At 47.0% G+C, this 16,621-nt stretch overlaps 1 protein-coding gene across 1 annotated transcript; it reads right to left on the bottom strand.

Moving 5' to 3' along the window:
* Nucleotides 1-1,174: 1,174 nt before the first annotated feature.
* Nucleotides 1,175-15,664, bottom strand: LOC119167832 (uncharacterized). The gene is made up of 6 exons (XM_037419342.2): nucleotides 15,446-15,664; nucleotides 13,912-14,100; nucleotides 8,231-8,593; nucleotides 7,031-7,281; nucleotides 4,171-4,285; nucleotides 1,175-2,099 (listed from the first exon to the last, which is right to left on the bottom strand). Exons 1-6 carry the CDS (start codon nucleotides 15,662-15,664, stop codon nucleotides 1,758-1,760), a joined length of 1,479 nt encoding a protein of 492 aa, XP_037275239.2. The 3' UTR covers nucleotides 1,175-1,757.
* Between the last annotated feature and the right edge of the window lie 957 nt (nucleotides 15,665-16,621).

The raw sequence follows: 16,621 nt of genomic DNA, 5'->3' as shown, positions 1-16,621 counted from the left end.
ATATAGTGTGGTAAACGAACGTTACATTGTCTCTTCTCTCGCTTTTCTTGTTCTTGTTCACCTGTTAACTGTGGCACCCACCCACTGTGGGGCCAAGTATTCCCACGTGACCACCCCACCGCGATAACTCTGCGTAGTTTAGGACGAATTATATACGTAACAGTTTGTATGTCGTTATGAATTAGTTGAGAGAACCAAAATGCAGTACAGCAAACGTTGCGGCCAAGGTGGACGCTCGCCTACACCTGAAGTTTGCTAAAAGAAAATAAAGAAAGCAGAGTTTGTAAGCATACATCGTCATATCCAAAGCTCGATTATATGTGGGGTTTAACGTCCCAAAACGACCATATGATTATGGAGATGCCGTAATGACGGGCTCCGAAAATTTTGACCAGCTGGGGTTTTCTAACGTGCACCCAAATCGAAGCACACGGGCCTACAGCACTTTCGCCTCCATCGCAAATGCAGCCGCCGCAGCCGGGATTCGATCCCGCGACGTGCGGGTCAGCAGCCGAATACCTTAGCCACTAGAACACCGCGGCGGGGCAGCTTTGACAGTGAGCCTCTATGCAAAATCGCAGTGAATTGTTCAAGACATTTACTGAGTAATTACCATAAGATATATCCTATAGTGTGTGCTGATGGGCTGACCGTCCAAGCTCATAGGAGTGTTAAATGGTTACTACTTAATATAAAAAAAATACGTTTAGAATACTCAGAGGTTAAGCAGAGCACAACAAAGATGAAGCTATAATGGTTTTAGGAGTGGGTAACACTACATTATTACAAATGGGAAGCAGAAAAAAAAGGCAACGGTCTAGGCTTCGGCATACGCAGCGGAACATTGCGACTTAAGCTGATATTGTGAATGTCACTAGTCCCTTTACAAGGAAACGTCCTAAATATCATCATCAGTGAAGTGCAGAGTCAAAGAAAATGAACATTGGTATAGGTCCATCCCGACTTCGCTATGGAAACACGTGCAATATTACACTCGGAATCGCTCGGTAAAGACAAGTATAAAGCGAGGCACACAGGAAACCATAACCGAATGCGCTTCTGTTCGTGATTGTCAGTGTGCCCTATACTGCGTCCTCAATTTTTCCTTGGAATGCCCAGTTAGTGCCGATATAATTACCATCGAAACAGAACACAGGAAGAATAATAGCAAAAAGGGATTTCAAAATAAACTTTACTGTTACGCGCGAAAAATAACATCCACTTATTGCACGTACTTCATCACGAATGCACTTTCAACGTAAGTTGGCAGAAATTAATGGATAGACATAAGCTCAGACGAAGAATTCTGCAAATATATCGTAACGGAAACAAAAATGGATGTCTACATCTGCAAGCAATACTACGTTTTTCTTTTTGTGATCGCAGTAAAAGACCGGAAAGTAAATACGGAGTTTCTGAATTGCGTACGCAAATAATTGCGTTAGCGTTTCGCACCACCGCCCATGCATTGTACGCTAACCGCTTGCAGGGTCCCGTTCAGGGACGGAAAATAGCGGGTGACCGCAGCGAACGCTAACTTAGCGTACGCTATTCGAAAACTTCTCAAACGGTCAACGTACGCGTATGCCTTGTCATGGGGAATAAATAGACATCGCTATCATGTATGCTAAGTATGTGTAGACGCCGTATGGCCAGGCATAAGCATAAATGATCCCTATCGTTCACTAAAAAGTATTCATGTATTCAAAATAACATCATATGACAGTGGTCCTTCATGTCTTGGCGCCCACTGGACACTACTCGTGGGTGTCGTTGTAGTAGCGGAAGAGGGCGCCACAGAGAGGGTACACTCCGTAACCACACACGCCGCCGAAGTCGTCCATGTGCGGGTTCCAGACGCCCATGCAAGTGGCCGACAGGGACTGGTGCATGTAGTCGGCGAAGCGCGCGAGCAACTGCGGTTCCGTGTACACCAGGAACGAATCGTTGAGGAGCGCCTCGACGCCGTAGTCCGTGAACAGCTTCGAGTACGAGTCCGCCATCGGGCACGTCTCGAAGTACGCCATGCGTCCGGCGCGATTGGTCCTGGGACCTTGGACGCCCGGTCCGAGGGAGTGCGTCGTGTCGGGCGGCTTTATCTGCACGCAAAGAGTGACGGTGGTGAGAAATAGTATAGGCGGAGTGAAAGCACAGCGTTTTCAGTTTACCTCGTATTTCGAAACACGGATTGGCGTCGGCCTACACACTCCAAGAAACTGTCGAGAAAAAACGGTGTCTTGTTGTCCCATAACATTAATCGTCATCTGTATTACGTGTCTTTCATTGATTTATCACGACGCGTTCGCCTCTTTCAGGTCATGGATGGCATGCGTGTTATCAGCGTGACATAGCATTTTTGATACGAAAGAGGCTGGCGTCGAGTTTTCAAGGAAGGAAATGCAACAAGGCTAGATGGCAAATATTGTTGCGAAACAAAAAGACCCCCCCCCCCCTTTTTTTTAAAAAAAGAGACTATAGTATTTCTTGGGGACCTTCGACGCAAAAATTTTGGTCTGTATCTCGGTACATTTGTCTGGCTGTCCGCCCTTAACGGTATCCTAGAGGCTAGATGGCACCTCAAACGCGGCGCGACCCCATCCGTATCGCCCACCAATATTGCTCAAGGTTCCCCGTTCATACTTGTGCGATTGTCAATTAAAAAGCAATTATTGTGCATATCTGAGGCACCATAACAACACGTATATATTCTGTATGTGCGTTTTTTACTACAGAACGCATACATAAGTAATTCTAAGGACCATAGCGTTTATCACTCTGCGCTGACCATGCAACGCTTGCATGAAAAGGCAAGTGTTTCCAACGCTTTGCTAAGACGACACGGTGGTGGCACCTACCCGTCACCTTGCGTTCTACACCTTGTAACCTCCAAGACGCTATCACATGAGACATGAGCGCTATCTGGCAGTGTGCGCGCTTCGTTTGCCAAGATAACTGCCAGATAGCGCTCATGTCTCACGTGTGACGTGACTTGATGCGCTCGTTGGCCTCCGCCGCACGCTCGAGGCACTCCAACGCAGCGGCTCCAGAATACCACTCACCAATTTTTTTTGCGCAGAACATCAAATAAACGTTTTGTTCACACTCTCCAGACGCAAGTCTATCGTCTTTCGATGACATTTGCAGTGCAACATGCCGATACGCGGCCAATTTTTGTTTACTCGATCACTTCTTAAAGAGCGTAATACCAGATAACCGGACGATGTACAGACGGGTCCACTTCTAAAAGAAACACTTGTGTGGAGGGCGTGTGTGCGGATTTCGTACTCTTGCGAGAGAACGACTTCTCATGCGTTGATCACCTAAGTGCATGCTCGAAAAGCTGGAACTTCCGCCTGTAATATTGTCACTGAAAATAAAATAATGCAATATTTTTTTAATATTCCTTTTCCATCATCTGTGAGGAACATTTTATAAGATTTTAAGAAAAATTGAAGATGGGGTATTTAAATATTAATTTTTCAATAGGCTTTACTGTCGACGAATTTCAAATTTTGAGACCATTTATAAAATCATGTGTTTGAGGTACAGCCACGGTATTGACAGACAATATTGTAAGCATTATGTTGTAATAGTTCACCAAGTTATAAAACACTAGCTGGTTTATATTCGGAGTGAAAAAATCTCAAATCAAGCAACTTTAAAAAAAATGTCACCTGATGAGATATTTTTCCGAAACACTTTGCTTCAGCATACAAGCTTCAACAATGGTGCTTCACTCACTTTTCATTACGCGTACATTTACTGGAAGAAAATCGTCTTCATCAAGCTAATACTTGTGTTTTATATCGTCGTTAACTTTCGAAAATGACAAGGAATGAAATCGGTCCATCTGTACAAAATAGGTTCAACTTTTTTTCTCCTAAACTGTTCAAGTAATAAAAAAAAAACGAGGTGCACTTTCGGGCTACTTGGTGGTATGAGCACAAAATATAAAATAAACAATCAAATCTAAAATATCAACTTTTCGACCCGTGTCGATCTCTCGTGGAATCGCCCAACAATGAATTCTTTTAGCTTGTATATGCGGACATGCAAAAATTGAAAAACCGGAGAGGGGTTGTTGAGCTGCCAAGACCACCTCCCTCTGGTTTAGTCATGGCAGCCTCATCCATAGCCCGAAGTATACTGACGAGAGCCGGTGACCTTTACCCGGTAAGTGTAAGTGTCCGCAGGGAACAGGTAACACTGGCGGCCTCGCACGCTTCGGCTCAAGAAGCGTAGGTTGAGATCGCCCAAGGCGGCCAAGGTTCTCTGGCTGTAGTAGCTGCAGAAATGAAACAATGGGAACACAAGCACTGCCTTACAGAACTGTGAAGAGGCAAGGATGCAATAAGGAGGACGGTGGCTGCCACAAGTTTCCCGCGAACCCTCGACCTGGTCATGCATGCAGACATTGCTGAGACGCACGTACACGAGTCCTATATATATGTTCCCCTAAATAGGGTAAATAGCTTTATAAATTTAACTATAGGGGTAACTCTGGCTCTGCAATCATGCAGCCACCACGACAACAATGAGTAGTGCACAAATTTGCCTAGTCTTGTTGCTTGGAGGCTTCAAACGTACTTGTGGCTCTGCTAATTGTGTTTTGGTTTCGTTTTGAATAAAAATAACGCACTGTTTAGAACTTCGCGACTCGATTAGAAATGGTGAATTTACAAGTTTAAGGTGCTGAAGTGCAACTCTTGAACATCTGCCGATTGTCGTTTCGTGACAAAGCGACTCCGAGGCGCACAGACCCAAAACGACAAAGCGGCTTCAAGCCACAGGGAGCCGAACGGAACCAAAAATACGAAGATTAGACAAGTTTGTGTACTACCCATTATACCCATGCTGGTTGAAGCGCCGTACATTGCGGATTGCATTGACAGGGCCAGAGTTTCCTATAAAGTACTTAAAAAAAAGCTCTATAGAATAGGGAAAACACTTCACTACAACACGCGGATTCGCAGCAAAGTGGTGGCGGCCCTGCATAGCACTTCAGGCAAAACAAAAATGTGGCGGCGCTGTGCGTACAGTGAATGACAGCCTCTCGGGAAAGTGACTTAGCAGCAAGGAAACTAGGGAAGTTGCTCCATTTAACTTGCGCTTCGTATTACAAAAAAAAAAAAACAGAAGCGTCGCATGAATAATTGGCACTGTATTGTTCCGAGCCACTCGTACCACATCAATATGTTTATTTTTCATTCTGTCCAGCTGGGCAATTAGCAAAGATTACTTAATGTTTATAAATTCTAGCGAGCAGTTTGCAATGCAAAAGTCGTAGCACATGTTCCTAAATATCAGAGTATTTCATTATTGCGAACTGCCACTCCAATGAGCTGGGCAAGAAACTAAAGAGAGCAACAAATTAAAGGTAAATTTTGAGGAAGTTAGCTGAAACACCCTGTATGCAGACAGAGGTTGTACGAAATATTCATGTAATGAGTTTCGTTAGTTGCTGCACCTTCTACCCTCTTGTCTTTACAACGTTCCGCTGATTGCCCCGTACAATTGCTTTCCGACATACACATGCGAGCAGGTCGCTCTATTGTGAGCTTAAAAGCATCAATTATGTCTCATTTTCTTCTACACTAGTCATATAAAGCAGCTATTACAATCGCACCATACTACCGTAGTTGTAGTAGAACACTTGGGCACGTATTTTGGCCAAACTGCGTGGTGGGACGAAACGTGGAGAAAGAAGCAGGCCAAACAAGCGGAGGCTAACAACGGGGTCGATTGAAGGATGAAGGCAACTTTTTAACAGTCACCATATTATTAAAAGTTGAGCTCCTTAGGCCCACACTCCACCGTCGCCGTAACCACCACCGTCGCCGGAGCTCCTTGCGGCGCGCAAACGCGCCGGGCTAAAGAACAAGTGCGCTCCCGCTGCGCGGCGCATGCGGTAAACGCAGGCGCGCCGGCAGATGGCGCGCGCTGCACTGCGCACGTCACACACGCACTCGCTCAGTCGTTGCCGCCACCGAGCACAGCAAACGCCCACTCCTCTCTCTCCTGTCCCCCTCTACCGCCTTCATAAAAACCAGTAGCGAGATTGGGCGCATAGCCTCTGGGTTCCATTTCTACGGAGCTTCGCTCATCGGTTTTGATCGTACATGGAACTGCTAGTTTGCTGTTGTTAGTCAGCGCTTATCTGTCTTGCATTTTTCTTCGCGTCTAGTCCCGTTGCGTAGTTCGACCAAAACGAACTCTTACCAACTTGCTCTACTTCCCTCGCCACTTGGGTGCGGCTGCGTCAATGCGAATGAGTTCGGTGCGAGTCCGCAAGATGGCGGAGGCGTTGTGAAATGATAATTCACAACTACTCGTCTGCAGCCCGATGCTACACTGTGGCTTCGGGCTACAAACGAGTAGTTGCGAAACGAGCAGATGAATTTTCAGTGAAAATAATCTGCATTCCTCGGAAAGGAACTATTATTTGTTGAAAAATGGTTCGTCCTGGTCCCGGGTTTAATTCCTGGTCCAGGACCGATTTTGCTTCAACTACGAAGCTTTTTGTGACTTTTTGTTGCAAACCGACGGCTGTGAATTATATATTTTATAAATACAGCGTTAATACACTACCGCCTCATTGCAATTACACTTTCACGGCTACCATTTACTGCTGCTGGGTGATATCACCCCGTTTCGTGTACCTCCTCTTACTAGTACTATTACTACCACTACTACTATCATGACTGCTATCTTGATAATAATTAGAATATTTAGCGGTGGTGGTGGTTGCAGTAGTAATGCTAGGATTAGTGACATTAGTAGTTATAGTAGTGGTATTATTAACAGACGTAGATGTAGTAATAGAGTAGCAGCATTATTAGTGTACACTACTAATGCTGCTACTCTATTACTACAACTAACTCTGTTAATGATACTACTACTATAACTACTAATGCCACTAATCCTAGCATTGCTACTGCAATAACCACCACCACTAATTATACTAAATATTATCAAGAATACACCGTCTTATATATTAGACTGTCCCATCGTTAGGAGTGATAGTACATACCGTAGCGCGAGGGGGTTATTGTTATCCACGGTGGGTGGCAAGAGGAACAGGTACGTCTCGCCGAGGTTGGCGGCGACGCGCTCCATGTCTGCGCCCAAGTTGTCCTGGCGCAGCGCGACACCCAAGCTGAGACCGCGACTCGGCGAGGCGAGCTGCTTCGCCAGCTCCCGCAGCAGCGGCGCCATCCGGTGCCACGTGACCGAGGACGTGGTTTCTGGCCAGCGGAGGACAACGCCTGTGTAGTTCCACGCCTGGGAACACGATGGCTAGATGATCAGGCACCCGGTTGGTCGCTTCACATCGATTAAGCCAACGCCTCATAAAGGAAGTTATGCCTAGAACGTGAGCCGCGAACGCGCTGCCCAATCCTCTGATTTTACCCTCCTCCTTCGGTACGAACGCGAGCGTCTCTGACGGCCAACTCCTGCGAACACAGAAATGCTCTCACAGTTGCCTCACAGAGCAGCCGTCATGTCACTTGACAGAGTGGTACGGTAATGTCACGTGACTCAACGGTACGGAAGCGAGCGGTCTCACGCGGCTGCCGGTCGCAACACATGGCAAGAGGCATGGCCTCCGAGATCGCGTGCTTGCAGGAGGCTCCCAATTGAAAAGAGAGCGACGTTCCAGGCATAGTTTTTCTAGGAGGCGTTGATTAGGCTTGCGAAGCGTTTTTTGTACGATATTGTGAAGAAATAGGTTTGAGAAAGGCAATGAGAAGACACCGCATTGTGTATGCATCTTCCTTGCTTTTCCCCTGCCGTGTCATACGCTAGCATATTGTCATCCGAAGCACGCTTCATAACCACTTGCCCGGTGCAGCGGTCGGAACATCGCTAACGCGGAAGCGCGCACGAACTTTTGAGTTTGCCTGAAGTTACCATGCAGTACTATTTAGCTTGTCTACATACACCAAACTTAAACTGTTTGCAGAAACTATAGACGTAAGTATGAAATACAAGGGAAATGACGTAAACAATACAGTATCATACATGTTTCACATATATGACATTCCAATGACGCTGCTTCAATGCCAATCGAGATTACCCCCCTTTAAATAGGAGCATTACGCATGCATATATCAAACAATCACTATCAAAAGATTTCCCTTGCGGTGAAACCACCTATTCCTTATGCTCGCACTCAGTCGAGAGTGCACAATGCTGTTTCGTGAGGAATAAAGTGACAATGAACGCCAACCTTGTAGCGCTTGCCCACGTCTGGAGCCAAAAAACCTGCGGTCAGATCTTTCTCCAGGGCGGCGAACTGATCTTTGCCGGCGTCCGAACCGTCTCCCAGCATCATGAAGACGTGCACGACCGGGTTGTTTTGCAGCGCTCGGCTGGCGAACTTTGTCGCGAGGTCGTTGGCATCCTGCGGCTCCAGGTTGTCGCCCAGCGGCGGGCAGCAGAAGATCGCCAGGCGGCAGAAGGCGAAAGGGAAGCGCGAAAGGCCGAAGTGGACGCCATCGTTGGATATCGCGAGCCCGTCGGCAGACCCGTGGAAAACGCACGCAGTCAGATGGTAGGGATCTCTGTATCTGTAGTCGCTGATGTTGAACACCTGGAACGCATAGAACCACGATCGTGGCAGTTTATTATAACAGCACCTCTTCCACAGGAGGCATTGGTTACCTATTCTTTAGTGTTCATGGCTAGATCCTCAGAAGCTTCGCCTCTAGAAAAAGGAATACCCTCATGGGCTTAAAACACAGGCTGCGGAGTATTGGTTTGCATAGGCCTAAAGGGTGGAATACTCACTAAGGCGAGCGCGCACACGCACACACACGCGCGCTCACACACACACACACACACACACACGCGCAAATCAGAACACGGGAGCGTGAACTATCATTTGTGAATCTTTCGTGTGGCGCTACCTGGGCCAGCCCCACGAAAGAAAGAAGGAGAAGAAGGGGTGAAAGTGGGATAAAAAATGGGATAAATCAAAGCAGAGTGGCGAAACGGCTAACATGTATGGTGCGCATAGCAATTGGTTCAAACCTATGTAAAAAACTGTACCATACGTTAAACTTTACTAACTAGCCGAAATGGGTGCTTTATTTACATTTATGGGCAGTAAAACTTTCAATCATACGCTGGTACGAGTGCACTGAACGAAGGAAGTTTCTGTTGCCTCTACGGCATTGCATTTTAAGTATGAAACGGAATAATGCTTTTAAAAGAAAAACTGCCCAAAATGGCCGACAGAGGGATGTACCGGGCATGTCCAAACGTACCTTGTACCAGTCGTACGGCGTCGGTGGGCTCGCCGTTTTGTATTTGTATATCCATTTACTCATGGTGACAACGGTATCCGGAGTATCCGAGCCCACCGGTGACGCCGTCGGCAATTCGAACGCGGCGTCGCCCAGAAACAGCAAGATCATCGCTACTGCGATGCCGGCGTTCATCACGCAGATGGCGACGAGGACGCAAGTGCGAGTGAAGTGGTCTTCGTTCGAGCGCGCCCGGAGAAAGCGCTCCTTGTCGCGAGTTCGGAACAGCTGCTCTTGTATTGGAACGGACGTGATCTCATGGTAAGACCCGTAGGGCTCCCGACCGTAGGCGCCGGGGTACTGACTTACAGTGGCAACGTTCGTTGCCTGCTGAAAAAAAAAAAAGGAAAAAAATTACCCCGAACCATTTGGGGATGCGAAGCAGCGCTGGTGTTCACTTGTGTTGCCAAGTGTTCCCATTTGTATGTCTCCGTGTATTTTTCATTTGTGTGTGGAGTTGTGCATATCTTCATCATCATCATCATCAGCCTGACTACGCCCACTGCAGGACAAAGGCCTCTCCCATGTTCCGCCAGTCAACTTGGTCTTGTGCTCTGCTGCCAATTTATACCCGCAAACTTAATCTCATCTACCCACCTAACCTTCAGTCTCCCCCTAACCCGCTTGCCTTCTCTGGGAATCCAGTTAATTATTTTAATGACCAGCGGTTATCCTGCCTACGCGCTACATGCCCGGCCCATGTCCATTTCCTCTTCTTGGTTTCAACTATGATATCCTTAACCCCCGTTTGTTCTCTAATCCACTATGCTCTCTTCTTGTCTCTTAAGGTTACACCTACCATTTTTCTTTCCATTGCTCGCTGCGTCGTCTTCAATTTAAGCTGAACCCCCTTTGTAAGTCTCCAGGTTTCTGCTCCATAGCAAAGTACCGGCAAGATGCAGCTGTTATATACCTTCCTCTTGAGGGATAGTGGCAATCTACCTGTCATGATTTGAGAGTGCTTGCCGAATGAGCTCCACCCTATTCTTGTTCTTTTAATTACTTCAATCTCGTGGTTCAGCTCCGTGGTTATTACCTGCCCTAAGTAGACATGGTCTTTTACAACTTGAAGTGCACTATTACCTATCTCGAAGCGCTGCTCTCTTCAGAGATTGTTGTAGATTACTTTCGTTTTCTGCAAATTAATTTTAAGACGCACCTTTCTGCTCTCCTTGTCTAACTCAGAAATCATGAGTTGCAATTCGTGCCCTGTGTTACTCAGCAATGAAATGTCATCGGCGAAGCGCAGGTTACTAAGGTACTCTCCATTAACTCTTATCCCTAACTGTTCCCATTCTAGGCCTCTGAAAACCTCCTGCAAGCAGGCGGTAAATAGCATTGGGGATATTGTATCCCCCTGCCTTACACCCTTACACCCTTCGTGCATATGTTGTGTACTGCTTATGTTACCCCACTCCCATTTGTGAGTATTGCCGTGTGTGTGCCCGAAAATGAACACCCAGCGCTGCCATTAGTGTGCAATTGAGCGAGCACGCGCAGCATTACATAAGAGCTGTGTTAGCGTCTTGAATCGGGCTGGTTGGTACATACTGACTATGAACGAAGAAACAGCGCCAGAACAGGCTGGAGACGATGAAGACACAAACACGGCGCTGCATAAGAGAGCACAGTTGTGGCAGTGAGATAAACGGGAGAGGAGAAACAAAGTGGAGGCAGCCCTCGCCACCTCCTCCCTCTTCCTTGCACACACGCGAGGAAGAAGGAAGGAGAGTTGGCTAATGCGTAGTAAGGGTGGTCACGCCGCACGCCGGACTGAGCTCCGCCACAAGCTGCTTCACATCTAAAACACACGCAAGCTCCGCTGCACCCAGAGATTCCTGTTCTTGCAGTTCCCACTGCTCCGTTTACCACAGCGCTGATGACGCCGTAGTTTTAGGTAAGCTTGTACGACTTTACCAGCCCGAGTAGAATCCTTTTGGAGAGAGTCGCCAGGTCAGTGTGCGACATGTGCGCTACTTTTCCCTGCACTTTATCGAGTTGCTGCTTTTTACTGCAGTTGAGATACGCGAGGTATATACAGAGGTCGGTCACGTCGCTTCCCTCCCTAGATGTAGTGAACGCAGCGCCGGAGAAGAGTAGCGGGAGGAACACTCGCTCACTCGGTCATGCGGTGGCGCCCTCTCGGGTGCGATCCCGGAGTCAGCCACAGGTTTCGGAAAAGTGTTTAGCAATTTTTAGTTAGTTATGATGATTTCTTCTTGGTTATTTTCGTTAAATATAATACTTTAGGCTTTGCTAGTAATTTTAAGCCAGTTTCGAGCGTTGATAGCTTTGTTACGGCCTTTATTGAGCGCTTTACTCGCAGCGTGATCACGGCACGTGAGATGCATCCACAGTTCTAGGCAGTTATACGCCGTGAAAAGCATCGGACGGCAAAACTGTAAGCGCACACGAGTGCACGTGATTGGCCAGCGAGGTCACGTGAGGTCGTAAATTCGCCGCTAGGTTTCATATACACGCGATTGCTAATTTCAAACATCCCCATTGTCATCATCGTAATAATCGTCGTACCTTAACATCCCCATCCTCATTACTTTCGATTTCTTTTACTCCATCATCTGGTAACGTGACCTGCGTGGTGACTACTGCTTCTCCTAAAGAGATCTTCGATTCAAAAGATGATCACATCAGGAGGCAGCGTCATGCATTTTATGCAATTCATGTCTCGACACGGCTTTTATAGACCGCCATAACAGCACCACAGAACATCGTCATTTACGCAATATAAGTCACGACACGCATGACACACATCTCATGCGAATGATGTCACTACATGTCGTTCATCGCTGTACGCGCGTTCTGATGCAGTGTTGACTCGCTTTGGCACGTGGTTTTTGCCAAAGAGAACTTTAAGATGATATATTTAAAAACGAGTTGTGGTGAATCAGAACTTGCCTGAAGCTTTAACAGCACATGTAGGTGGTGCCGGGATGAAGGTTCAAAATATAATCGAAAAAGCATACATGGTCCGTCCGTAAAGTATTGAAACTTGATCTGGCACCAAGAATTGGTCGATATTACCAGGACTAATAAATTTCTTCGAAGTCATTTCCTCAGCTGTCTATATATACACAGATTTGAATACGCTTCCTATGCTTCGAAGGCTACATGAAGCTCAACTCCAGCGACCTCCATTAGATACTCTTTGAAAACCTGTTGGATCGAGGGAACACAGTCGAAACGATTACCTTTCTGTCATTTGTTGAGCTTCGGGAAAGTGAAGAACTGAATGAGGGCAGCATGAGCGATCATCCGAGAAGAAAGTGAAACCCGCAAGGTCACCATTTCGATGTAGTTCCTGTCATCCTAAGGGCAGTCATAGCACATGATAGAGTTAGCGGCAGTGGACGTTAGCAAGCACTTGCAGCGGGATAACAGCGTCGGAAGCAGTGTATCGACGTTCGAGGAAAGTACTGTGCTGAAGAATCCTAATGCCGTATTTACCCATTTCCAAAGTGCACCCCCACCCCTTTTTTTTTCGGGAGAAATAGACCTAAAAATCGCGTGTGCGTCAGATTCAGGTACATACGTTTAAACTGCCCCATAGCTGTATTTTTGTTTTGTGGTCATGTAAACCAAATGCGCGTTGGAATCGGAAGCGCGCTGAAATTGGGTAAATGCGGTAATATGTTCCCATCAGATCAATATGGAGGAAGACTCTTTAAATCTGTCGCAATCGGTCTAACGCCAACAGAGACACTTCCCGCTTCAAATGACGTCCCCACACGTTGCCTAGCGACCAGTTGCACAGCACGTGCTTCTTTAGCCCAGACCGCTGCTCCGTCACCAGTCCGCCTGCCAGGACACTGCGCGCAACAGCTCGGTAGCACAATACCTGGCGTCTCTGTAAACGGCGCACGCTTGCGTTCACTCCGCATAAAATTGGCTCGCTGCAGTAGCGCGCGCTACCAGCCGCCGACATGGCAAACCGAAGAAATGTACACTTAGAAGCGTGGCGGTTTGGGCTAGTTGGTGTGACATGACGTTAGTTAGTGCGCGAGAACAGAACGACGACAAAGGAACAAGGAGAAGAATAGCGCTATAGTCTTCTCCTTGTTCGTTTGTTGCCGTTCTGTTCTCGCGCTATAACTATCGTCATGTCGGACCGAAAAAGGTTTGGTGCAACCGATGACGAATCCGGTTACAAGGAATAGTGAGTGCTGCCAAGTGAAACTGCTAGAATCAACTCGTTTGAAGTAGTACACGACGTAGTAAGGCTGAAATGCTCCAAGGAGACTATGCCTTACTCGATTGGAACTTGACATCATTTGAAGACACTTCGTGTAACGTATACTTTGACTTCACTTCGTAAGGCTAGGAACCTGTACCGCCTCACTGCCGTTACCTTTTTAGCCTTGTGCTCCTGATGTAAGCTAAAAATGTCTTTTTGTACCGGATCCAGCCTCCCCACATTGCGGACAGCTGCTTTATATAGTGAATGGTATGCAAAAACACACTGAATATCCCATATGACCACACCCAAAATGAATAGGGCCATATGGAATAAGATGTTGGCAGGTTCTGAGCATCGACCCAGTCTTCCTCTCCGTTTCTGAACAGTATTTTAATGGCAGCCACCAACCTGATTAGCAGTGAGGCGCGGATCGTTGTAGGTCCCGGGCTGTCCAGCATGGTGGCCGGGCCACTCGTGTATCGGGATCTCTTCGGGGTGCTCTGGCACCGCTGCAGGATGAACCGCTTGAGGGGGAGCCCAGGCAGCAGCCGGCGTCGGGTACACTCGCTTCGCCAGGTGGGCGTTAGCGTTCTCGGTCTGCACGTAATTATTACGAGTGCAGTAATGCTAACCCAAAAAATACGAAAGCTGTTTATAAAAAAAGGTCAATACTTTACCAAAGCTGGTTGAATAAAGGCCAACTACGCCATATACAAAAACTGTTTTCAGTGATACACGGAAGCTTTCGAAAGAAAGCTGGACAGTTGTCTAGAGTTTCTCCTATAGTTTTCATCTACCAGGAACCTCGAATTTCAGCATTTAAAAGAATTTTTTTCATTCTTTTCTGTCTCAGTGCTGTGTTCCCGTACTGTAGATGAAAGTTGGGCTGGTTGGCACTATCTGCTCAGAGGCGTAACTAATTACTGCAAAAGAGGCAAAGTACAAGGCGAAGGAACACGCTGCATAGGCACGTAAGTTCTCCATTGCTGGCTCCAGCAATGAAGAATACCTTTAAAGAAATCGGGGTGCTCATCAACGCATTGAACTATGTAGAGTTAGACGCGTCATGAGCAGGTTGCGAAAAGAATTTAGGTGATTGTAGGAGAAAGCTTTCGAAGTGAATTTTTTTCCCTGGCTTTGCAGGTTTCTGGGCATCTCTTGAGTCGTGCGTTTTTCCATGAGTGAATTTGCAGATGAAGTTAGCGCCGCGTCATGTCCCTCTCCCGGCACTTCGACCTTCATACACTATATCTAAATTATATTCTGATATTCAATGTCCCGAAACCACGATATAGTAATGAGACACGCAGTAGTGAAGGGCTCCGGAAATTTCGGCCTTCTGGGTTTTTTTTTAACGTCCTCTTAAATCTAAGTACACGGACCCCAAACATCTTCGCCTTCATCGAAAATGCAGCCGCTGCAGCCGGGATTTCATACCGCTTACCTTCAGGTTAGCAGTTGACCGCCATAGCCACTATACCACCAAGGCGCGGCAACTATAGTTATGTCGCAAGCTGTGTTCCTCACAACTTATCCTCCTCCCCCTCTTCTTGTATGCTGCCTTCTGGGAAATTCATAAGGCCCAACCTACACCTAACCTAACCTAAAAGGCCTACACCTAACCTAACCTAACTCGCCCCACAGGCATTGTCCAGACAGTATGCGGCTAGTTCGCAGTGCAACTTGTTTGAAGTGTGCTTCATGTCGTGAAACGAGCATCTCTGAGGCGGACAATATCACGCCTAGGTCGCAAAAGTTCCTCTATCCTGTGCCGCTCCTGGCCGTTCGGCAGCGGCAGACCAGCGTCTCGGCACAATCCCCTGAGAACGTCGCTTGAAATCCTCCTATGATAATGAACTGCCGTAACGCGGTCGGTCGATGTACTATACCGGCTGCCGACAATATAGACACTACCATTTCAAAAAACCAATTGAATTCATACCTGCGTCGCATGCGACAGCAGTTCCTGCGGCGACCCGACTCGGGATGCTGGCTCGTTCGGCGAAGCCCGCTTCGAAACGGCCTTGGTTCGTTTTCTGCGCTTTTGCGATGCCTTCTTGGAGGCAGAATTCCCGAAGAAGTCCTCTTCAGGGTGTGGCGGTGAGTAGCGATACCACTTGGAGAGGTCCCAGAAGGGAAAGTTCTTCCAGGACATCGCCATGATCACTGGGGCGAGATTCAGAGTCTTCTATACTAGAATTCACAGAGACGAGATCGATGAACTGGTCGGGAGACTGCCCACCCACGGCTAGCTTGACAAGAAACTGTAGAACAGAGACGCAGCAGCTGCAGCAAATCGAATGGCCGGTAATGCTCGCCTGGGATCCGGGACAGCCCGTGCTGATACACCACGTGCGTCTCGTGATGGCAATGACGACGACAACGATGATCATGGTGATGGTGATGATTATGCTATCCGGTTCTTATGCTATCCTGTTCTTGGCCAATCCCCCAGCGTGGGTATGCGCCACATCGTCAAGGATCTTGACTTGACTTGACTTGATTATGCTACTGGGATGATTGACACACATGCACTCAGGTAGATCAGTCGAGAGTCGAGCGGATTACATATATCCCTAATCTTCTTTCCAATTTTGATAGATGCTACACCGTCAACTGGAAAGGATTTTTAAGATATCCAAGTTTTAGACTACCAAGTAAGCCACTCTAGTGGATCTCTGAACATGGATCACACCCAATGCAGGAGATAACAGCTAACGGGTGGATTAAAAAATATTTCTGACAGAGTTGGCCTAGTCAGGTGACGTCGAGTTCACTCGCGCTTATTGTAGACCAAATGGAGTTGTTTCGCTCGCTTATTCACTGTAGGGCAACTTACCTTGATGTCATAATTAGATGGATAGATGGATGGACGCTGGAGCATTATTATAGTTAAACAGCGTAATAACTTTTAACTTACGGTTGTCAACACGTAATAGAAAATAGTAAGTAGTCAACTACAGGATAGCCATTCACAGCTGTTCTTTCGATTTGACAAAATGAATAGCCATTTTCTAAAATCAATTCACTTGTTTACCACTTGGAATATCCCGGAAAGACTATAATGTAATACCGTAGAGGATTCGTAATTCGCTAATACATTTTCTACAAACGAGAT

This window comes from Rhipicephalus microplus, chromosome 6 (genome assembly GCF_043290135.1).
Source record: "Rhipicephalus microplus isolate Deutch F79 chromosome 6, USDA_Rmic, whole genome shotgun sequence".
Lineage (NCBI taxonomy): Eukaryota > Metazoa > Arthropoda > Arachnida > Ixodida > Ixodidae > Rhipicephalus > Rhipicephalus microplus.
This window is presented reverse-complemented; position numbering and strand designations above follow the sequence as displayed.